The 25,978-nt window shown below is 36.6% G+C and overlaps 2 protein-coding genes across 3 annotated transcripts in view; one reads left to right on the top strand and one right to left on the bottom strand.

Moving 5' to 3' along the window:
* The window catches only part of MED20 (Mediator complex subunit 20), a 635,350-nt gene that overhangs the window by 120,604 nt on the left and 488,768 nt on the right, over positions 1–25,978 (bottom strand). The gene's annotated exons all lie outside the window — the stretch shown is intronic.
* LOC138700564 (coiled-coil-helix-coiled-coil-helix domain-containing protein 2-like) lies at positions 17,454–18,158 on the top strand. The gene has a single exon (XM_069827146.1). The coding sequence runs from the start codon at positions 17,454–17,456 to the stop codon at positions 17,940–17,942; it is 489 nt and encodes a 162-aa protein (XP_069683247.1). The 3' UTR covers positions 17,943–18,158.

The following is a 25,978-nucleotide window of genomic DNA, read 5'->3' as shown; positions in this document are numbered from 1 at the left end:
ATCCATCCATATCTTTCATTCATCAACCCAACCATGTCTCCTTTCATTCAATCATTTATCCATCCATACATATACTCCATTCATTCATTCATTCATTCATTCATTCATTCATTCATTCATTCATTCGCCCTGAGTGGCACAGTTGGTATAGCGCTGGCCTTCTGTCCCCGAGGTTGCGGGTTCGATCCCGGTCTAGGTCGATGGCATTTAAGTGTGCTTAAATGCGACAGGCTCATGTCACACTAGATTTAGTGGCATGTAAAAGAACTCCTGAGGGAAAAAATTCCGGTACACCGGCGACGCTGACATAACCTAGGGGTTGCGAGCGTCGTTAAATAAATCATATTGTTTCATTCATTCGTCCTTCCATGCATTTACCCGTCCATCCAGCCATGCCTGTTACATTTACTCATCGATCCATCCATCTATCCTTCCATCGATGCCTCTCTTTATTTATCTATCTATACATCCACCCATAAGCAAAGTACTGAAGTAACTCAGCTGTGACAAATCATACAAAAATAAGCAGCCATTAATACTTAATTTTATCGAAGAATTACAGACACCCTACTTAAAAGAAAGTGTTCTTACAACCGATGCTAGGCAGAATAAAAATTGCCTTTCTTTTCAGGTTCTTGGTCCCTAAGATAGCTAATTTTGTGGAACCCATGAATAAGGGAAAGGAAGGGTAGAAGCCGGTCCCCGTCAGGTGGAAACCCACCCGAGAGGCACTTCTAAACCAGGGCAGGAGGATGTTAAATTGCCGGAACAAAGCAAAATAAACCAGCAAATGCCTCAAGAGAAATGTTGCTGCTTCTTACTGAAATCCCGAGTTTATAAGTTGGAGACTCGTAGGGTAGACAGGACGCAACTTCCAAGTGACTTCAGAGCAGATAATGTCTGTCATGTATCTTGCAGGACTCGACTTCCCGAGTGACAGAACCGACTGCCCGCACAACACAAATATAAAATGAGATACCGGCTCGAGAGATGTCGCCGAGATCCATGAAAAACGAAATGTAGGTCATATGAAAATCCAGTAACTGAGGACTACAGCACTTTTATATCACAAATCATAGTCTGCTTGTGTTTTCAAGGGATCACCATAGTCATAATCATCAACATCAAGGATTAGATCGTTAGAGGTTTCGTTAGCTATTCAACCACGGATACAATGTAGCAATTGGTTTATTGTGCCCGCCTTAATATTTTTACTTGCTTTACTTTTCGGACGTAATATCCACAAATGGAATCTTTTAAAATAAATGGATATTTATTAACTACAAATAGAAGAAGAAATAAATAGAAAGAAAGAGATAGAAATAAAGCAGAGACGAACAGTAAAGAAAGGTCAGAACCCGCGACAGCTGAGGATATAGCAGAGGCATATGATATGATTAGAAAAATGTGGGGATATGATCAAAAAGTGCAAGTAAAGTGAAATTATAAATGATCGAGACGTATAGGGGAGATAGAAAGTGTATAAGCTGATGTGTAGAGATAAATATAAGTATTTATAGGAAGTGAGAATAGTGAGAAAGGATTAGGTATAAGTGGAATAGTGAGAAAGTGAAAGTGAGCGCAAATAGGAATGAGTGAAAATAGTGAAAAAGAGTTAAGAGAAGTGAACAAGTGACAGCATAAAATTAGTACTAATATTTGAACGTTGGAACAGTAAATGAATATAAGAGAAAGATAGGAGAAAAGGTCAAAAAACAAATAGGACAAATAATTCAATATGATAAATTATAGAGAAAAAGTGAAATTGAAATTTTAGTGAATAGTAGTTAGAGGAAAAAGGGGGTTTTAAAGGCGTATATAATTTTAGATATATTAGGATTAATGATCAAATAGAGAATAGCAAATGAAATGTAGGAGAGATACTGAAGGGGATATTGAACAAGCAATAAAAAAGGTACATAGGGTAATTGGGAGTATTTGTGTATACGTGTACTGCAAATAATGTGTTATTGTAATAATATGTTAATGGTGGCACCGGATACAGAAATGTGAGGTACACCATTACATGTAAAGAAGTGCTGTGACGAAATATATCATATCATATCATATCATATCATATCATATCATATCATATCATATCATATCATATCATATATCATATCATATCATATATCATATCATATCATATCATATCATATCATATCATATCATATCATATCATATCATATCATATCATATCATATTAACTACAAATGGGGTTTGACCCGGTCGTAATTGTAGGAAAAATAACGATATATAAAGTCAAGACACACTGACAAAAATGCTAAAAATAAATGCAGAGAAGTCATATAAACAAAACAAGTCAATAACAGTAAATAAGAGAACAGACATGAGAATATGCTATCTAAAGTCTTTATAAAGAGATATGTTGTATTACTAGGAGTATATGTACTCTTTGATCTTGGAACTTGAAGAAATTTAAAGATGAAAAGTCACTCTTCCGAGTGGAAATACTAGAAGCGTATTACCTTCAGTTTACTCTGAGTTATCTGTCGAAGGAATCTTCTTAGCCTACTAATCGAATAATTCTTCGTTGCTGTAGAGTCAGTAGCAACACTAGTGGTCAGAATATTAAGACGTAGAGTAAACGAAGCATCTCTTTCCAATAGCAGTAATGGAGTGGGTGAGTTCAGAGTGCCACCATCCCAAATCTCTCATGATTGCAGCTCAATCAAAGACAGCAGTCTATCTCAACTAAATTTTAATTTAAGGACGCTATATCAACTACTAGATTATTTAGCGTCGATGTAATTAACGACAGCGGATGACATTTGGCGAAATCATGTCATTACTTGACATTCACCTTACAGTTGAGAAAAATCTCAGAAAAATCCCAATAAGATAATCAGCCCAAATGGGAGTCGAACTCATGCCCGAGTATAATCCTTGATCAGCAGGCAAACGAGCTACCGCCTGAGTTACGCCCGTGGCTTGTCAGGTCTAAATTGTACCTGAAATCATCTAAATCAGGGACAGGAATTTTTGAGTGTCATATCTACAACAAATGGTTCCCCGTTTCATTTTCATTCAAAGAAACTCGCGATAAATATCTTTATAATTCCATAAAATTAACCACCATCGATCCAATTTGAATCCGTGAAGTCCTAATTCAATCTCTAACATTGTAACTAATAGACCATGGAAGAAAATCCTATTTCGTACTGCAACGGCACACACTGCCAGAAGTGTTGTGTTGTCCTGTAATCACACTAGGAAAACCATACAACCGATATGATTGTACTTGGCGAAATATTAAGTCTATAAATACGAAGGCTCAAATTACTGTCACATTCAGTAACAAGTACTAATTCGCTTAACAGAAAAAAATAGTTATTTATGAGACGAGATCGTAAAGATTCTCTTTTTGGCACGAGAACCAAAAAAGATAACTTTTCGAATGTGTATCACACAATGTTTTCCTACGATAGCACATATTTACATTAAATAAATATTTCAAGATGGAGAGATTATAAAATCACGATCTCATGGCCGTCTAAACTCAGAATCATTAAGAAATAAGTATCCATGAAATGGCAGCAAGTTTTATTCATTATCATGATTTCATGGCCGTATAAACCGGCCATAATCAACAAAGCGGTTAGAAAAAGCTGAATGCTACTTCTTGTTGCAATGAGTTCTATCATATAACTTCAGAATAATAAAGACTAAAATGTAGATATGAATGTTAACTTTGTTACTTGTGTTACGTGTAATATTTAAGTAATGGAAGATCGAGGTAATGCAGTAATTTCTTAATGAACGAAGTTTGTGCATTGAATATTACATTTTCTTCGGTAGTGCGTAAAGTGAATAGCAGTCTGTAAAGTGATTACTTACCTTTTTACATATTAGTGTTTTAAAGGCTTATTTTACGCAGAGATAACGGTGGATAAAATGCAACTTTACGCACAGTCATAGAAAATATTTAAAAAATGCAACTAATATAACATCATACAAACTAAACTGTATTAAAGCATTTAAACAATATCGGCATATAACTATAATGTGTGTGTGTAATGCCTACCCACTTCACTTGCGTGATTCGGGTTCCGTATACTGCAGATAGATGACAGGACTGTGACCCATTTTCAAGTTGCACACCACTTCGGCGGGTCATGTTATGCATGATGTGTATCTGTGAAGAGTTATGTCGTGTACTAGGGACTATAATATGTAGAATTGTGAATTCAGCACTTGAATGCAAGGAGAAAATTGAAAATCGATAAAATAAATAATCCGTGGTGCGACAGCCCATGAAGGGCCAATGCGCACCAACCGACTCTTGACCTCATATTCACATGTCTCAGAAGAGATTAACGATCATCCGACCAGAACGAGGGTAACGTCAGCTCGATGATCCCTCAGCCGTTATAGCTGGCTTATGAAACCGGATTTCGCTACCTATCGTAGATTCCCAAATTCATCATGATGCTGGATGGACATCGGTAAAAAAATCTATTACGGCTATTCTGTAGCGCTCGGGAAAAGTGGCACAAGTAAAAAATGTTAATTTTACAGGAAAAGGAAAAAACTGCCTTCACACTGGCTTATGCCGATTTGATTTTCTTCTGTATGAATTATTCTAATGGGAGAAAGACTTATGTCTTTTTTCCCAAGCGAGCAGATGTTCCGTAAGTTGTCAATAAATTGATAAAAAAAATTGTGGAAACTGACTTATGCCACTTTTCCCAAGCATTGCACGATTATTCTTGAAGGAATTGTGAACTAACGCTCGAAATTCACAAATAGGGGCTCTCTCGTTATATGGTCAGCATTATGTAAAGTCACCGCTTAAAGCACAGAGCAAATATAAGATAAGGAAACTCTCAATTACCATGGAAGAGATGTAAGTATTTCTTTCATTGCGGAAATCAAACTCGGGTTCAATATGTTTTCTGTAAATTCGGAAAGGCAATGACGTTACAGCTGAGGATAAACTCTCTGTAAATGTGTGCAGCTTCCTTAGTTGCCCCCATTTTCTTGCTGTGAATCTAGATGCAGCAGACTACGGTACTGCAATATTAAACCAACCATGCGAAGGAATTTTATAGCCAATTACTCAAACACAGTCGTAATATCCAGTCTTAATGGGGGGCTGCGTAATTTAAATAAATATATTTCATTTCACAATGGGGAACACTACCAACTGATCCGCCTGCTTTCAAGACACGCCGGAATTAAAGCTACCGGACAGACACATGTCACAGCCAGGCGACAGCGCCGTTAATGAAATAAAAGACTGCTAACAACCCTGTCACGAGAGTTGTAAAACTTCGCTCCGCTCCCTCACTAATTCCAGTATTAATTAACTGAATATAATTATTGGGCAGGCTCTGTTTCTTTGGTTGTATGAGTCAGACAGAACTGAGGAAAGTTCCAAACCCAGTTGATGTTGACGAGTGTGCTTACAACTTGCCTTATTAGGAGAACAAGAAAATAAGTTCGTTCTTTCGTGCAGAAGTTGTATGTAATATTTCTGTCCAGGGTCTTGCTATATTTTGTATCCAAATCTCGTAACTTAAAAACATAGCAGACTGGTCATTCAACTTTGACCTACACAGACGTCCAGTGACGTCAGTGATCATGTTTACCATTAAATCCGAGGTTTGCGGACTCAAACCTGGCCGTGAGGTGGATGTTCAAGAAAGATAAAAAAATCCTTATAAGGAAACTTTCACAACTTCAGGTCAAAATCCTACTTTAAAATTTTCGTATGGTAGTTTATAAAAACACAGCAACCAATACAAACTGTAAAAAAATATAAGTAGAGAAGATGAAAAGGAAGTGCTCCGAAAGAAATAAATTCTAGCGTCTGAATGATACGAAGGTGATAATGACAGCTAAATGAGTCCGGAGTCCGGAAGGCTATATCTGGGGCTCCTAATATTAGTGGTACTAATCAATTACCAAATCCTCCAATTATAATTGGTATTACTATAAAGAAAATTATGATGAAAGCATGGGCAGTGACAATTACATTATAAATTTGATCATCTCCAATTAGTGAACCTGGCTGTCGATTTTGATTTTCATATATTCTATTCCTAATCTTCCTAGGAGGAATATTAGTATTGTTTATCTATGTAACAAGACTAGCTTCAAATGAAATATTTTATATATCAATAAAAATATTAATAAGCATAATTATTATTATATTAATATTATTATTACTAGTTATTAATATAGACTTAATAATTAACAATACAGAACTTATGATTCACGAAAATGTTTATAATAAACAAAATGAAATTATAAACTCATTAACAAAATTATATAACGCGCCAAAAGTTACTCAGCATTTGCTCTTGATGGGTTGAGGGAAAACCCCGGAAAAAGCTCAACCAGGTAACTTGTACCTACCAGGATTTGAACCCGATCAGGCGTGCCAACCCTTACCCTACTGCGGTGGACGAAACAATGTTAACAAGGGAACTTTTCTAAACCTTAATTGAAATTGAACTGTATCTACACGTATACGTACTGTAAAGAAACGATTAAATGCAAAATTAGCTCTGTGACTCCAATTGTAAAGACATAGATAACCGTATCAGTTGATACAGCGTCGTAAAATAACTCACAAAAAAGCCAAGACCAACAACGACCAGTTCCGAAGATGACCGAAAATAAGTCGAAACATATTAACAAGGTACGTTAATATTTAACACAAGAAAGTTCTTATCATACATATTCCGAAGTGATACAGTGTTAAAAGTTGTGTAATCAAGATGTATAAAAAAAACAGTTTCCTTCGGAGAAGAAGTAAAACCGAAGAGGATAATTTGTATACGTCGGACATATTTGAAGGCGCTTATTTTTCGATAGTTTATGTAGGAATTATTAGTGGATTAATCACACTCTTTTGCCTCTTAGGATTGTACTTGTCAACGGCTCTAATTTAATGAGAGGCAGGTGACCAACTTTCTTGTCAACGTCGTCTCAAGAGGTTTGGAGTTGTCAGGTTTTTTTTTTATCATAGGTATTCTTAGTACTACATTATCTCTCTACCAGTCGACCTGGTTGGCGAGTTGGTATAGCGCTGGTCTTCTATGCCCAAGATTGCGGGTTCGATCCCGGGCCAGGTCGATGGCATTTAAGTGTGCTTAAATGCGACAGGCTCATGTCAGTAGATTTACTGGCATGTAAAAGAACTCCTGCGGGACAAAATTCCGGCACATCCGGCGACGCTGATATAACCTCTGCAATTGCGAGCGTCGTTAAATAAAACATAACATTCTCTCTACCACATTACAAAATTCACATTAAATAACTTATATAACTTTCAAAAGTCCACCAAAACGAAAAAATCTACACTGAAAGAGAAATGCCAAGAAGAAACAATGTTGAAATTTTATAAGGCTTTTGAGTGGATAAGAATACTGGACGTTAACTTAAGAACAAGAAAGGAGTCTGAAAGTGGCGGAGATGTGAGTTTCGAGATCGGTAACGAGATAGACCATAAAGAGAATGACGATATTAGAAATAAATTAGGATTAACAAGAATATATGAATTAACTGAAAGACAGATGAAAATGATTGAACCACGTATGCAGAATGCCGCTAACAAGATTCCTGAAACGAATATTAAACTAATACCACAACATAAAACCCAGTAAGGAATATCTCTTTAACGATGAAGAGTCCACTATTGAATACAATATCATAAATGGAACAGGCTATGAAACCTAGCTAGAGAAAACCATTTTAAACAGTCAGCAGTGGTCATGTGTTAAGCGAATACTTGCAAATGTCATTATGCAAACTTCTGAAAAAGTATCCTCATAAATTCAAATGATGTTTGAATTGAAGGATATTGATCACGAAAAGAGATACTTTTCATTAGTATAGGCCTATTAGTTCCCATTAATGGGAATGGTTATCTCGAATATTGTAGACAGATAAGGCCCACCTTACTCTTAATGGTGGAGTCAGTACTCACAAATTGTTGAATGTGGACAGCAGAGAAACCATGTCACAGACCAAATCCCATCCTTAGCACATTCCACAGCCCCTAAGTTCACCTTAATTGCTCAATTTGATTGACAGTTATATTAATTTCAACTACGTTAAAATACAGAAACCTTGTATATTAAAACACCAAATATTCAAGCACCATAACTTATTACCAGGAATTGCAGAATTTCGTTACAAATCGGTGTACAGTAACTTTAAAGCTCACCTAGCGCAAAATTCATTTGAACAGCAATAAATAAATGAAACTTAAGTACTGAAAAGTTTTCTGTTCTACGGAAGAATTTGCTATTTAAGATTTATTGAGAACTGTTTGTTCCTCATGTTGTCGTAATAATAAGAAATACCGTAGTTTCCCCTAACTATGGTCCACATTTTTCACATTTTTCTCCGATATTCAGTACTATTCATCTAGATTAAGTGAAATTTTGGCTTCGGACTCTTGTAAGTGTATAGTAAATAATGTGTTTGAAATTATTTAGTTACAAGTGTTAAAAAAATAATAAGCATTGGTACATAGTCGTATTCTGAGTTGCCCAACTATGGTCCACTCATATATTCATGCTTGAAAGCATGAATGGACTATAGCTGGAGCTGTAATTATTCGTAAATCAATACATTGAGTTTCTAATTTAAGGGTAGAAACATAATCTAGCACAGAAATATTAAAAATAAATGAAAAGTAACTTACATGGATTCTTTTTATTAGTACACATTGCATAAACACACAATAAACAAGTGAAACCTGAAAGTCATTTTCTTGCAATAATGAACAACTACAATATATTAAAGAACAAAAGTACGGTCTTCTTTTCCACATCTGACTCACTGTCTGTAAATATGGAGAGAACACCGGAAACATCATAATCTGTATCCAATTCAATTTCTTCGCTCTCACAGTCACTTACAGGGACGGTTGTTTTCCTTCTACCCTGAAGTTTTCGTTTTACAGGATCATCATTCGTGCTAGTATCATTGATGCTGGAACAGCCTGTTTCTTTATTTACTGGATTATAATGTTAAATGGTGTTTTAGAATATACTGAGATACCGTATTTGCAGAAGTAAATACTCACATTCATCACATTTTATTAAAACATATATTTCAAAATGAAATACAACTATGGTCCACGAAAAATTGTGGTACATAGTTGAGGACTGACTTCTAGCCTTGAGGTTAAACATTTTTCACGCAGAGTCCTTAACCTCTGCCAGTCTAATTATTACGTGAAAGTAAACACTATATAGCCAGATTTAATTGTACAAACAATCATGTATCTATAACTTACCAGTTCTACAGAGGAGAGCTTAATAAAACAGACACAAAATGAATGATTTCGTGTCTTCACACATTCAATAGAACGATGCACACTGACCTTGTTAAGCATCCATATCATTGCCACGTGTAATGGTAGATGGAAGCATCTATGGGGAACATAATTCCATCACAGTGGCGCCTCAAATGGTAAACACCGAACTCTTGGGGGACTAAGTAGAATATAATGCGTTTTGGATCATAGTTGGGTGCTTGGACCATAGTTATGGGAAATGACGGTACTAGACTAATGCGAGAGAGCTGTTACTTATTGTAAAAATAAAATCCGATTGACATACTTTGTAGCAGTGGACATTATTTTTTACAATAGTACCTTAAATCAAGAAAGAAGAACCCAACAATTTGCAGTAGGCCTATATAATGACAATACACGTCGTTTCTAAGGTTACAATAAGTATGTAAAATTGGAGATTTTAAATTTAACAAAATTATAATTTGTGACTTGTGAGACAGTAAACGAACACACACTTCCAAGTAAGTAGCAGATACACTCTTTCTCTCATTAAGATTTATATAATTAATTTTGAGGCGATTCCTTATCTCATGCGCCGGCGCCAGTAAAATGTAAAATTAATTGAACAGAAGTTGGTACAAGCCTTGGTGGCGTGTTCGGGTAATGGTGTGTCTTTTATTGCTATTTAATACGGATAGAGGATTTTAAAGCAATTGAGATTTTAAAAAGGCAAACGGCAGTATTCCGATAAAATTTACCTCAGCAGAGTTCTTATTGAATACCTACAAATTACACTATCTTCGAATCACCGACGTGGAAAAGCCGACAGTTTAGTCATGCGCTTAACCTGAAATCAGAGTATACCTAGTACCAGAAACTATAGTATACTATGAAATCTCCAGTAAGCTTTCTTTTTTATACATCACCAATGAAAGATAAATGTGTCTTTTTTTCTCTCTGATGATCCTTGCGTTTAGCAGGTTACATTCAATGACGTCACAACTTATTATGATAATCATATTGCCTACCTCTGATGTTGAGCTGTCTTTAGATTGATTTGCCTATACACTGTACGTATTTTTAATGCGTATTAAGTTACTCTGTGTATTTTAACTCCAATCTGAAATAGAAATTAAATATGTTGATGAATTGAAAAAGGAACATTTTCTGTAAAGTTGTTAAGCAGTTAATATGTACTGAAGAAAAATACGCCTTTCTGTCCATATTTAATGGTTTGCTATGATTTAAACACGAAAAGAAGTCTGTAGTTAACTCAATTTTCGTTATCATTTCATTAAAACCACTTAATTTGAACATCTTTTTTATTTTAGTGGCTGGGAAATTTTCGGGGAATAAAAACTGGAAAATCAAAATGTAGGACCCACATAACGGACAAACATCTTCGTAACCAGTTACGGTTGACAGTGTGCAATATAACTCCTGATTTCAATGTAGTATTACTTGAAAAAAGTACGTGAAACTGAGGAAGACTAATTTCAGCAGCTTTTGCTTTGCTACCATTCAACTTACAGACGTAAAAAATTGCATTACTTCTACATCGGAGTAACGCTGACTATGTATTTAATATAAATTCATTTGGAACTTTTAATGATTGATAATTACTTCTAACTTATTTTGAACATATTTAATGATTTATAATAATTAACATACTACTCGAATATCTATAATTAATTAATTTTGATATAACTAGTTAATTAATTAAGTTTGATTTTGTACATAATGGTTATATACAATAATTTTCCAATGATGTTTAGCGTATTAATAATCCACCACTATTTTAGTTTCCGCTCATACTGTTATCGCCCTTTCAACCCGTCCTTCCGAATTCATGTACCTAAGCAATGCTATTCAAGTGAGTTGGCGCTATAATGAGTTTTTGACCGCTCTTGCTTTGTAGTAGTGGTATTAAATCTAAGGTATTCAATGGCAGTGGTATTCAATCTCAAGAGGTACGCATCTCAGACAGTGGCGTATACTGGTTTAAGGGTCTGGGCTACCACTGACCCTATTATTACACAAAATATATTTTAAAAACCCTATAATAAAATTCCTTACCTATTTATATGTGAATTCCAGACGTCTTGATTGGGACGAAAATACTTTGATGACTTCGTCATTGAAATTACAGTTGGGCCGCTTGCGAAGTTTCTGTAGAAATGACTTTTCAATTGACATCAGTGCCAAGCCGAATAAACGTTCTTGTGTATGAGTTGATCTACAGTAGGATTTTATTCTCTTCAACGCAGAAAATGTTCTTTCTACCGATGCTGACGTAGCTGGTATTGTCACAATTAATGTTGCCAATTTAAGGACTTCAGGAATAACTTGGTTCAGCTGGTTTTCATATATGGCAGATAATATTTCATGGATAGGTTTGTTCGAAAAATCAAAGACTTCTGCTGAATATATATTACACTTAATTCATTTTTCAAACGTACTTGATCAAAGTGACTGTTATAGGACTGAAATAATTTGTTTAGTGCCTCATTCGGGAAGTTTTCTCTATAAGCAGAAAATTTTTGAGAATCTAGAAGATGTGTGAACTGAAGCTTTCCATAATCAGAAAATCTGTCAGTAATTTCCATGTGCATACGATCTAGTATGCTGTAGTACAGCCGCCTGTATTTCAATTCATCATCTCCTTTTCTTCGCTTTAATGGTGGTTCCATTGTATTGCCTGAAGAATTTTCATTTTCCATATTACTCCATATGGACGGAAACCCACTACGTCTGAACTCGGATATAGTATGTTTTAACTTTGATACCTCTTGCAAGCAGTATGCTATGTCTAGACTTTTTGTCTGAAGAATTTTGTAGAGCACATCTGTACTTAGCATAGACTTCAAGAAGAAATATATTCTGAAACTGTGTGAAAAAATACAAATATCCTTGAGCCTGCACAATTACATCATCATCCCAGTTTTCTTCAGAGTCATTACAAATGATAATTTCAAAGAAAGCAGTCAGTTGTTCTCTGTATTACTTTACTGTATTTACAAGCCGAGATGTAAAATTCCATCTAGTTGGTGCTACTTTTGGGAGTTTCTTTTTCATAAATTCCTTGAGTTTTTCTGATCTTTTAGAAGATGACGAGAAAAATGCAGCTAAACCCGACAGTGTTTTGAAAAAAATGCGGCATTCTGGAATGGATAAAGTAGTTTGTTGCAAAACTAAATTGAGAACATGGCTGTAACAATGGACAAATAGTGCTTGAGGATACTTTTCTTGAACTTTTGTTTATAAACCATTAATATTTCCCGCCATAACTGAAGCACCATCGTATGTCTGTGCAATTAACTTATTGCCGACATTGTATTCTGCTATAACACCTTCCACATGCTGAAACAAAGCAGCAGCAGTTTTGCCCGAAATGACTTTTGTGAATCCTATAAACCGTTCTTGAACATTGGCAGTACTGTCGACGTATCTTAAAACAGTGGACAATTGACGCTGATTAGAGCAGTCACTTGTTTCATCAACAACAATGGCCACAAAAGGTGCTTCTTCTATTTCAGATTTTATGTTCTTTATCATAACCCCACTTATAGCAAATATTAAGTCATTCTGAATTGCGGGAGAAGTACCACGGAATACTGTTGAACTCTCAAGATGATTGGCCAGTAAATGGTCAAATTCACTTAAGGAACTCAAATATTCAATATAATTTCCTCTATTGTCTGATTCCACACTCTCATTATGACCCCGAAAAGCCAATTCTTGTTTTCCTAGAAAGCAGACTGCGTTAATAAGACGCAGTAAAATCTCCCGATTTTTTTTCTCACAAGAGCATTGTGTTGGTTGATGTGTAGAACTTTTTGCTTACCTAGCTGTAAATCAATTCTTGTCTTCCCAAAGTTTGCAAACTGCATGCTACTATAAATATGAGCTTTTGATTTGTCGTGTTTTAGGACTGCCGTTCGAAGGGAGTTCATATTAGAAAACCCCTCTTTTGACCACACATTAGTTTCGCGGCTAAATAACAAACATGGCCAGCAAAATAGTTTAGACAGTTTAGAACTACCACACAACCAATTCCACTTACCATATGATGTTGAAGTGAAATGGCGTGTGTACTCACGCTGTTTTTCTTTTACGTCCATGGACAAATTTAACTCAGGAGTTGGTCTTTCCATTTTCACAATTTCAACTTTCTCGTTGTATGTACGACGGTTAAAAGGCACTTTTAATAAGCCTTCTATTACACAGTCATTTTCAACACAAACCTCTCCAGAAACTTGTTCTGCCATATTTTTCACAATATCACTTAATTGGGAAATTAAAAACTTAATAATTCACAATTAATATAACTCTTAGACACTCGAACAAATCACAAATTTAAAATACTGCACTGCAAGAACACAATCACATTAATGAGCTAGCGTACTAAGCATATTGTTGCTTCGCGCCTTCCAAGAAACCGATCACGAGAGCGGCAACTCACCCACCTACAGTGTACGATGGAAGCTTAAGGGAGCGGGGGGACGGGGAGTTGTGCGACGTGAGCGGAACGGTCACAGGCTACCCTTCGCGGCAGCGGTTTCTCCAGTGATGCCGCCTTGACAACTTGTTTCTTTTCGAGAGCAGAGAGCGCATATAAATCTAACAATTACTTTAATTTTAATTACTGTGGTAAAACTAATACGGTAATACAAAATTATTACATTATGTTATATTATAAACTTTTTCTTTTGTAATTTCCTTGGGCTACCGCCGGTAGCCCAGGTAGTCCGCAAAATATGCCCCTGATCTCAGACGAACTGACTACGCATGTAAAAATGCTGACACATTTTATTATATTTGTTAATAATTATTACAGTTTGGGGGTGAGAAGGAAAAAAAAATGTATTTTGTGGATACGTTAGCAAAAATATATATATATATATATATATATATATATATATATATATATATATTGAACACTACTGTTTTATAGTACAGTGCGATCGAAAAGTCCCTCCGCAACTCTATTAATTCTAGTAACCCTAAAACACAATCCTGTAGAAAGATGGCACTCCCCCAGTCATTCCGGTTTGACTACCTCATACCCCCAGTCCATCATATGCTTATCGGTTAGTGCTGCCACTTGAATTCTCTACCAAATACACTTGAATTCTCTGACTAGTGGATTCTCGGCTATACAAGCACTGCGGAGAGACTTCTCGATCACACTGTATAAATGCGAGACAAGGAAAGAACACCCAAACAAAGTTCCAGTGGGAGTTAATATCTTCATCAAAACCAAAACACTAAAAACTAAATGACATTGATTAAAGCTACCTATGAAATTTTCAAATAAATGAAATTTCCATGAAGTCCAATCCTTAAACTTGTCACTGAAGAAGGAGATGACGACGAGACGATGAGGATGATGATAATGAAGAAGAAAATAGCAACTAAGTGAATTTATTTTTCCAGTCATGTTCCGGCTCAGAAGAGGCCATTTCAAACAGCGGTCCACTACTGTTCAGAAACGTTCAAGCAGCACTTCTACGGCTCACACATCTCCATCGACGTCAACACAGACACCAGCACCTCCGTCGGCATCTCCGCCCCGGACACAAAACCAGCAGCCGCAGCAGCAACCAGGTGTCTTCAAGCAAGCTACAGCAACCGCCGCAGAGGTAGCAGTGGGACATGCTAGCGGTAGCACGCTTATGGGAGACCGCAATGTTGAGATGGCCTCGCATCAGGACGAGGATGGACCCTGCGCGACCGTCAGTCGTGCATTTCAGAATGGGAAAAGTGACAACAATCGGAATAACATCAAAATATTCAAGGCCTTCAGAAGAGCAGTGAGAAACAGCAACTGGACTACCATGGACCTTAGAATGTGCGAGGTCTACATCCATATGCTATAGAATTGCAAACAAGTCAACGACTTAAACGAAGACATCAGAATTTCCAACATATTTAGCCGCATTATGAGGATCTGCAAGCTGGTCAACAATGTGGATTAACGTAGATACGAGAATTTGCGTGGTTTTCATCTTCAATCTACAGAAATGCAATCGCGCTAACAACTTTCTGAAAAATCCCTAAAATTATTATGTTAATACTGAAGCATGGAATACAAGTATTAAATTAATGTTCGAATCAGTAGTTCGATATTAATATCAAATTTAGAACCTAGATTGTCGGTCTTTCACGCTACAGACCTGAGATAAAATCCCGACGAGTCTCAGTAGAATTAGTGGTTACAGATTTTAAAGATACTGGGTACGGTATTTCTGACGTTTGTTGATATTTAATTTTTCCACCATTTTGGAACTGCATAGCAGCTAGTACATATAGCCGAGGATTTTAAGAATTCTATATTATGCTGAGTAGCCCTAATATTAACTTATGCTTGGCTAGCTGAAACATTAGGACAAAGAAAAGAGTACAAAATATTAGCTGAAAGCATCCGGCGTTGCCGAGGTTGTCTTTTTGTTTCATTTTTTAATTAAACTGCTTGTTAGACTTTTTGGAAATCTTAGAAACTCGTCTATTTACATAGCGTCACTTACATGAATTAATGAACTTCTTAGCCAAATGCCTGAAAGGATTAACTTAATTTAAACCCACTATAGACCAGGCAACAAAAGAAAACATTTCATCACGGCCTTACGTTTAAATGTTTTTTTTTTTAAATTTGTAAGTATATATATATATATATATATATATATATATATATATATATATATATCTGTTTATTTATTTATTTTGGCGTAGTTAAGGCCACTAGGCCTTCTCTTCCACAACACGAGAAATACAAATAAAATAATATAAAAAATCAAACTATAAACAAAGTAAAACCAAAGGAAAATATATACAGCCTACAGTCACACAAACTTTAAATGGGTTAGCATTGTCTTGAAGTTCAGGAAAACAAAAGCACCCCCCCCCTCGGTCCCTATAGGCCCACTTAACGTTGTCTCAATGTTCTACAGATCTTACATTTTATCTCTGCCGGTCAGTGACCGTTAGATTTCAAATGGCTTATCTTAGTCGTGGGAATCAGCGTATTAAAAAGGATTACAGCCTTTTTTCCGTCTGTGACCGAAGTTGCGGGTTCGATCCCGGCCCAGGTCGATGGCATTTAAGTGTGCTTAAGGGGTTAGGTACAGCTTACAGCAGTAAAATGTTTGGAAATATTCAACTTTTTTTTCCCCTCCACTGCTGCATCTTCTACAATAATGAAAGTTGGTACGTGTAAAACACTGTCCTTCTGCTTTATGAAAAAAAAAAATATTTTTACGATTTAAAATATATATATATATATATATATATATATATATTTTTTTTTCAAAATTAAAAATGGTGGCAGTGCACTGTGCAGTGATGAAGCGTTTCCCTCATAACCCATAAACTTGTTAATTTTTTTCATGTTTTTATTTTATTGCTGAAGCTCATATTTACAATAACATGCTCTTTCAACTACATTCCTTAATAAATAATATATATATTTTTTTTACTTTGTGTTAGAAAAAAATACTGAAACTTGGCCATTTTTTTTAAATTAATTTATTTTTTTTATCAAACTATCACAGACAGAGAAGTGATCTTGCATCATATTGTATATATGACATGCATAACTACACACAAAACATTTCATCACAGAATGTTGGATAGTTTTTGAGTTATGTGGGAAACTGGATTTTGAAAAAAAAAAAAAAAAAAAAAAAAGTAAATAATTTTTAAAATCGTAAAAACTGGATTTTGAAAAAAAAAAAAAAATGTAAATAATTTTTAAAATCGTAAAAATATTTTTTTCAAATAGCAAAAGGAAAGTGTTTAACATATGCTAATTTTCATTACTGTACAAGATACAGTAAGAAAATGTTGAGTATTTCCAAATTTTATTGCTGTAAGTTGTACCTAATCCCTTAAATGCGACAGGCTCATGTCAGTAGATATACTGACATAATTAAAAAAACAATTTCTGCCTAGAGGACAAATGCCAGACAAGTAATGAATACCCAGTTTCAACTGGAGTTAAAATTTTCATGAACTACATGACTTGTTGATTAAACGTATCTATTAAAATTTCAAGTAGAAAATCAAAATTCCTTAAAGTTGTTAAAGAAGAAGATGACGACGACGACGACGACGACGACGACGACGATGATGATGATGAAGGTAGGCCTATTAACTGAATGAGTTTAATTTTGCAGTCATGCCACGGCGCGGAAGAGGACACTCCAAACCGCGGTCACCTACTGTTCAGAAGCGTTCAAGCAGCACATATACTCCTCACACATCTCCATCGAGGCCAGCACAATCACGAGCAGCTCTACCGCCATCTCCGCCCCAGACACAAAAACAGCAGCAGCAGCAGCAGCAGGAGAAACCAGGCGTCTTCGAGCAAACTGCAGCAACTGCCGCAGGGGTAGTAGTGGGCACAGCAGTGGGACATGCTATCGGTAGCGTGGGACATGCTATCGGTAGCGTGCTTATGGGGGAGAGCAATGTGGAGGCTGCCTCGCGTCAGGACGAGGATGGACCCTGTATCAATGAGTCGAGGGAGCTGCTGCAATGTTCGGAGAAACACAGTGACTTCAGGATATGTGAGTCCTTCTACCGCGCACTCCGAAACTGCAAACTGGAGCGACATCAAAACATTCAAGGCCTTGAGCAGCGTCCTGCAGAACAGCGCCTGGACTAGCATTGACATCAGAATGTGAGGTCTACATCCGTATCCTATAGAATTGCAAATACGTCAACGACTTAACACACAGCCATCATGTTTCCAAGATATTTAGCTGCATTATGAGGATCTGTAAGCGGATCAGCAATGTGAATTAACACAGATACGAGAATTCGAGTAGTTTTCATATTATCCAATCTACAGAAATTCAATCGCGCTAACAACTTCCTGAAAAATCGCCTAAAATAGCTGAGGATTTTAAGTATCCTAAATTATGTTGAGCTTCGGGACACGACCTAAGAATGGGACTTGCAAGCAGTTTCGAAACGTCGGAGAAGAATAATTTTATTTCAACGCATGGCTTAAAATCACATGTTATTTACAATCCACTCTCCGTGATCTCATTTTATTCAGCTATCAATCCCTTTTCCTTAAATTTTCGACAAATCCTTCGTACATCAAATACAAATAATAATAAATACAGAAACTCACATTAATGCACTGCATATATCATCTTCTCAGTGAAATTCCGTAGAATGTTTTATGGTGAAAGTTCTGTGTATAAAATAACCATGGAAATAGGTCTACAGTCCGCGTAACCGTTTTTGGCGTGTGAAATAAGTAATGGGAACGTTAAGTGCGAGTGTTTTACATTTGCCGCAGTCAGTCTGACAACAGTGTTTGGCAAATGGCTGATGTGACATGTATAGGAAATGGTATCTTTCTCAGCTGCACTAGCAACATGCTCACAAACGGGGCACTATATAGTAGGATACACGTCAAAAACGCTGGTGCCAGTTCTAACTCGTGTTAGCGACAATGCTGGATTTTGAGGTAATCGATGGTGATGAGAAGTACAATCACGGCGAACAAGAACGAGGTGAATAGAAATAATATTATGTGTACAGTAATGAGATTTCCAACATCCTTGCTTTAACAACATTGCTGCTAACAAGGACTTAGCAAAGTATAGTAGTAAGCAAGACTACAAGTTTAAAAAACTTCTTTCTTGATGGGATTGAAAAGAAATAGCTAGCAATAATATTCGCAACAGTTAAATCAGTTTTATTGCGCTGTGACAACCAAGGTCGTTGTTTCAAATCCCGCCTAGGACATAAATGTTTGTCTATTGTAAATATAGTACTCTGTGCTCTCGTTCATGAAGATACGACGGTTCACCGCTGTGAAGTAACGGTTAACCTGCCTGACCGTGAAGCGAGCGGGCTCGGGTTCAAATCCTGGTTGGGACAAGTTATTTGGTTGAGGTTTTTTTCAGGGTTTTCCCTCAACCCATTAAGAGCAAATGCTGGGTAACTTTCGGCGCTGGATCCTGGAACTCATTTCGCCGACATTATCACCTTCATATCACTCAGACGCTAGATAACCACAGCAGTTGATAAAGCATCGTAAAATAAACCACTAAAAATATGTGACGTGGAACTACGCATAGACATTGCACTGTGTGTTTGCCTAATGCAAGATTAAAGGTACCGGTATAGTTATATTTCTCCATAATCTGTAGCGTTACGGAGGGATAATAAGGACAGCCTATTTACCAAGGACTCGCCAACAAGGAATATGTTTCGAATCCGGGTATACTATGAGAGTTGTGCATTTTTATAGCAGATTTTTACCATTCTCATTCCACTACTGAACCAAAATAGCCATGTAACCCTTTCATACTCTCAGAACAGTCTGTGCATCGAACAAGTGAAATAAACAATGTCTCTCATTCCACCATTGAAACAAAATAGCCATGTAACCTTTTCATACTCTCAGAACAGTCTGTGCATCGAACAAGTGAAATAAACAATGTCTCTCATTCCACCATTGAAACAAAATAGCCATGTAACCTTTTCATACTCTCAGAACAGTCTGTGCATCGAACAAGTGAAATAAACAATGTCTCTCATTCCACCATTGAAACAAAATAGCCATGTAACCTTTCCATACTCTCAGAACAGTCTGTGCATCGAACAAGTGAAATAAACAATGTCTCTCATTCCACCATTGAAACAAAATAGCCATGTAACCTTTTCACACTCTCAGAACAGTCTGTGCATCGAACAAGTGAAATAAACAATGTCTCTCATTCCACCATTGAAACAAAATAGCCATGTAATCTTTTCATACTCTCAGGACAGTCTGTGCATCGAACAAGTGAAATACACAACGTCTCTCATTCCACCATTGAAACAAAATAGCCATGTAACCTTTTCATACTCTCAGAACAGTCTGTGCATCGAACAAGTGAAATACACAATGTCTCTCATTCCACCATTGAAACAAAATAGCCATGTAACCTTTCCATACTCTCAGAACAGTCTGTGCATCGAACAAGTGAAATAAACAATGTCTCTCATTCCACCATTGAAACAAAATAGCCATGTAACCTTTTCATACTCTCAGAACAGTCTGTCCATCGAACAAGTGAAATAAACAACGTCTCTCATTCCACCATTGAAACAAAATAGCCATGTAACCTTTTCATACTCTCAGAACAGTCTGTGCATCGAACAAGTGAAATACACAATGTCTCTCATTCCACCATTGAAACAAAATAGCCATGTAACCTTTCACACTCTCAGAACAGTCTGTGCATCGAACAAGTGAAATAAACAATGTTTGTCATTCCACCATTGAAACAAAATAGCCATGTAACCTTTTCATACTCTCAGAACAGTCTGTGCATCGAACAAATGAAATAAACAATGTCCCTCATTCCACCATTGAAACAAAATAGCCATGTAACCTTTTCATACTCTCAGAACAGTCTGTGCATCGAACAAGTGAAATACACAATGTCTCTCATTCCACCATTGAAACAAAATAGCCATGTAACCTTTTCATACTCTCAGAACAGTCTGTGCATCGAACAAGTGAAATAAACAATGTCTCTCATTCCACCATTGAAACAAAATAGCCATGTAACCTTTTCATACTCTCAGAACACTCTGTGCATCGAACAAGTGAAATAAACAATGTCTCTCATTCCACCATTGAAACAAAATAGCCATGTAACCTTTTCATACTCTCAGAACAGTCTGTGCATCGAACAAGTGAAATAAACAACGTCTCTCATTCCACCATTGAAACAAAATAGCCATGTAACCTTTTTATACTCTCAGAACAGTCTGTGCATCGAACAAGTGAAATACACAATGTCTCTCATTCCACCATTGAAACAAAATAGCCATGTAAGCTTTCCATACTCTCAGAACAGTCTGTGCATCGAACAAGTGAAATAAACAATGTCTCTCATTCCACCATTGAAACAAAATAGCCATGTAAACTTTTCATACTCTCAGAACAGTCTGTGCATCGAACAAGTGAAATACACAATGTCTCTCATTCCACCATTGAAACAAAATAGCCATGTAACCTTTTCATACTCTCAGAACAGTCTGTGCATCGAACAAGTGAAATAAACAATGTCTCTCATTCCACCATTGAAACAAAATAGCCATGTAACCTTCTCATACTCTCAGAACAGTCTGTGCATCGAACAAGTGAAATAAACAATGTCTCTCATTCCACCACTGAAACAAAATAGCCATGTAACTTTTTCATACTCTCAGAACAGTCTGTGCATCGAACAAGTGAAATGAACAATGTCTCTCATTCCACCATTGAAACAAAATAGCCATGTAACCTTTTCATACTCTCAGAACAGTCTGTGCATCGAACAAGTGAAATACACAATGTCTCTCATTCCACCATTGAAACAAAATAGCCATGTAACCTTTCATACTCTCAGAACAGTCTGTGCATCGAACAAGTGAAATAAACAATGTTTGTCATTCCACCATTGAAACAAAATAGCCATGTAACCTTTTCATACTCTCAGAACAGTCTGTGCATCGAACAAATGAAATAAACAATGTCCCTCATTCCACCATTGAAACAAAATAGCCATGTAACCTTTTCATACTCTCAGAACAGTCTGTGCATCGAACAAGTGAAATACACAATGTCTCTCATTCCACCATTGAAACAAAATAGCCATGTAACCTTTTCATACTCTCAGAACAGTCTGTGCATCGAACAAGTGAAATAAACAATGTCTCTCATTCCACCATTGAAACAAAATAGCCATGTAACCTTTTCATACTCTCAGAACACTCTGTGCATCGAACAAGTGAAATAAACAATGTCTCTCATTCCACCATTGAAACAAAATAGCCATGTAACCTTTTCATACTCTCAGAACAGTCTGTGCATCGAACAAGTGAAATAAACAACGTCTCTCATTCCACCATTGAAACAAAATAGCCATGTAACCTTTTTATACTCTCAGAACAGTCTGTGCATCGAACAAGTGAAATACACAATGTCTCTCATTCCACCATTGAAACAAAATAGCCATGTAAGCTTTCCATACTCTCAGAACAGTCTGTGCATCGAACAAGTGAAATAAACAATGTCTCTCATTCCACCATTGAAACAAAATAGCCATGTAACCTTTTCATACTCTCAGAACAGTCTGTGCATCGAACAAGTGAAATAAACAATGTCTCTCATTCCACCATTGAAACAAAATAGCCATGTAACCTTCTCATACTCTCAGAACAGTCTGTGCATCGAACAAGTGAAATAAACAATGTCTCTCATTCCACCACTGAAACAAAATAGCCATGTAACTTTTTCATACTCTCAGAACAGTCTGTGCATCGAACAAGTGAAATGAACAATGTCTCTCATTCCACCATTGAAACAAAATAGCCATGTAACCTTTTCATACTCTCAGAACAGTCTGTGCATCGAACAAGTGAAATACACAATGTCTCTCATTCCACCATTGAAACAAAATAGCCATGTAATCCTTTCATACTCTCAGAACGGTCTGTGCATCGAACAAGTGAAATAAACAATGTCTCTCATTCCACCATTGAAACAAAATAGCCATGTAACCTTTTCATACTCTCAGAACAGTCTGTGCATCGAACAAGTGAAATACACAATGTCTCTCATTCCACCATTGAAACAAAATAGCCATGTAACCTTTCCATACTCTCAGAACAGTCTGTGCATCGAACAAGTGAAATAAACAATGTCTCTCATTCCACCATTGAAACAAAATAGCCATGTAACCTTTTCATACTCTCAGAACAGTCTGTGCATCGAACAAGTGAAATAAACAATGTCTCTCATTCCACCATTGAAACAAAATAGCCATGTAACCTTTTCATACTCTCAGAACAGTCTGTGCATCGAACAAGTGAAATAAACAATGTCTCTCATTCCACCATTGAAACAAAATAGCCATGTAACCTTTCCATACTCTCAGAACAGTCTGTGCATCGAACAAGTGAAATAAACAATGTCTCTCATTCCACCATTGAAACAAAATAGCCATGTAACCTTTTCACACTCTCAGAACAGTCTGTGCATCGAACAAGTGAAATAAACAATGTCTCTCATTCCACCATTGAAACAAAATAGCCATGTAATCTTTTCATACTCTCAGGACAGTCTGTGCATCGAACAAGTGAAATACACAACGTCTCTCATTCCACCATTGAAACAAAATAGCCATGTAACCTTTTCATACTCTCAGAACAGTCTGTGCATCGAACAAGTGAAATACACAATGTCTCTCATTCCACCATTGAAACAAAATAGCCATGTAACCTTTCCATACTCTCAGAACAGTCTGTGCATCGAACAAGTGAAATAAACAATGTCTCTCATTCCACCATTGAAACAAAATAGCCATGTAACCTTTTCATACTCTCAGAACAGTCTGTCCATCGAACAAGTGAAATAAACAACGTCTCTCATTCCACCATTGAAACAAAATAGCCATGTAACCTTTTCATACTCTCAGAACAGTCTGTGCATCGAACAAGTGAAATACACAATGTCTCTCATTCCACCATTGAAACAAAATAGCCATGTAACCTTTCACACTCTCAGAACAGTCTGTGCATCGAACAAGTGAAATAAACAATGTCTGTCATTCCACCATTGAAACAAAATAGCCATGTAACCTTTCATACTCTCAGAACAGTCTGTGCATCGAACAAGTGAAATAAACAATGTTTGTCATTCCACCATTGAAACAAAATAGCCATGTAACCTTTTCATACTCTCAGAACAGTCTGTGCATCGAACAAGTGAAATACACAATGTCTCTCATTCCACCATTGAAACAAAATAGCCATGTAACCTTTTCATACTCTCAGAACAGTCTGTGCATCGAACAAGTGAAATAAACAATGTCTCTCATTCCACCATTGAAACAAAATAGCCATGTAACCTTTTCATACTCTCAGAACACTCTGTGCATCGAACAAGTGAAATAAACAATGTCTCTCATTCCACCATTGAAACAAAATAGCCATGTAACCTTTTCATACTCTCAGAACAGTCTGTGCATCGAACAAGTGAAATAAACAACGTCTCTCATTCCACCATTGAAACAAAATAGCCATGTAACCTTTTTATACTCTCAGAACAGTCTGTGCATCGAACAAGTGAAATACACAATGTCTCTCATTCCACCATTGAAACAAAATAGCCATGTAAGCTTTCCATACTCTCAGAACAGTCTGTGCATCGAACAAGTGAAATAAACAATGTCTCTCATTCCACCATTGAAACAAAATAGCCATGTAAACTTTTCATACTCTCAGAACAGTCTGTGCATCGAACAAGTGAAATAAACAATGTCTCTCATTCCACCATTGAAACAAAATAGCCATGTAACCTTCTCATACTCTCAGAACAGTCTGTGCATCGAACAAGTGAAATAAACAATGTCTCTCATTCCACCACTGAAACAAAATAGCCATGTAACTTTTTCATACTCTCAGAACAGTCTGTGCATCGAACAAGTGAAATGAACAATGTCTCTCATTCCACCATTGAAACAAAATAGCCATGTAACCTTTTCATACTCTCAGAACAGTCTGTGCATCGAACAAGTGAAATACACAATGTCTCTCATTCCACCATTGAAACAAAATAGCCATGTAACCTTTCATACTCTCAGAACAGTCTGTGCATCGAACAAGTGAAATAAACAATGTTTGTCATTCCACCATTGAAACAAAATAGCCATGTAACCTTTTCATACTCTCAGAACAGTCTGTGCATCGAACAAATGAAATAAACAATGTCCCTCATTCCACCATTGAAACAAAATAGCCATGTAACCTTTTCATACTCTCAGAACAGTCTGTGCATCGAACAAGTGAAATACACAATGTCTCTCATTCCACCATTGAAACAAAATAGCCATGTAACCTTTTCATACTCTCAGAACAGTCTGTGCATCGAACAAGTGAAATAAACAATGTCTCTCATTCCACCATTGAAACAAAATAGCCATGTAACCTTTTCATACTCTCAGAACACTCTGTGCATCGAACAAGTGAAATAAACAATGTCTCTCATTCCACCATTGAAACAAAATAGCCATGTAACCTTTTCATACTCTCAGAACAGTCTGTGCATCGAACAAGTGAAATAAACAACGTCTCTCATTCCACCATTGAAACAAAATAGCCATGTAACCTTTTTATACTCTCAGAACAGTCTGTGCATCGAACAAGTGAAATACACAATGTCTCTCATTCCACCATTGAAACAAAATAGCCATGTAAGCTTTCCATACTCTCAGAACAGTCTGTGCATCGAACAAGTGAAATAAACAATGTCTCTCATTCCACCATTGAAACAAAATAGCCATGTAACCTTTTCATACTCTCAGAACAGTCTGTGCATCGAACAAGTGAAATAAACAATGTCTCTCATTCCACCATTGAAACAAAATAGCCATGTAACCTTCTCATACTCTCAGAACAGTCTGTGCATCGAACAAGTGAAATAAACAATGTCTCTCATTCCACCACTGAAACAAAATAGCCATGTAACTTTTTCATACTCTCAGAACAGTCTGTGCATCGAACAAGTGAAATGAACAATGTCTCTCATTCCACCATTGAAACAAAATAGCCATGTAACCTTTTCATACTCTCAGAACAGTCTGTGCATCGAACAAGTGAAATACACAATGTCTCTCATTCCACCATTGAAACAAAATAGCCATG

This window comes from Periplaneta americana, chromosome 5 (assembly GCF_040183065.1).
Source record: "Periplaneta americana isolate PAMFEO1 chromosome 5, P.americana_PAMFEO1_priV1, whole genome shotgun sequence".
Lineage (NCBI taxonomy): Eukaryota > Metazoa > Arthropoda > Insecta > Blattodea > Blattidae > Periplaneta > Periplaneta americana.
The sequence above is the reverse complement of the archived record's forward strand: the minus strand, read 5'-3'. Positions and strand labels throughout refer to the sequence as shown.

Bases quoted from the DNA above. Each gene is read 5' to 3' on its own strand.
- LOC138700564 (XM_069827146.1), top strand. From the start codon at position 17,454: ATGCCACGGCGCGGAAGAGGACACTCCAAACCGCGGTCACCTACTGTT.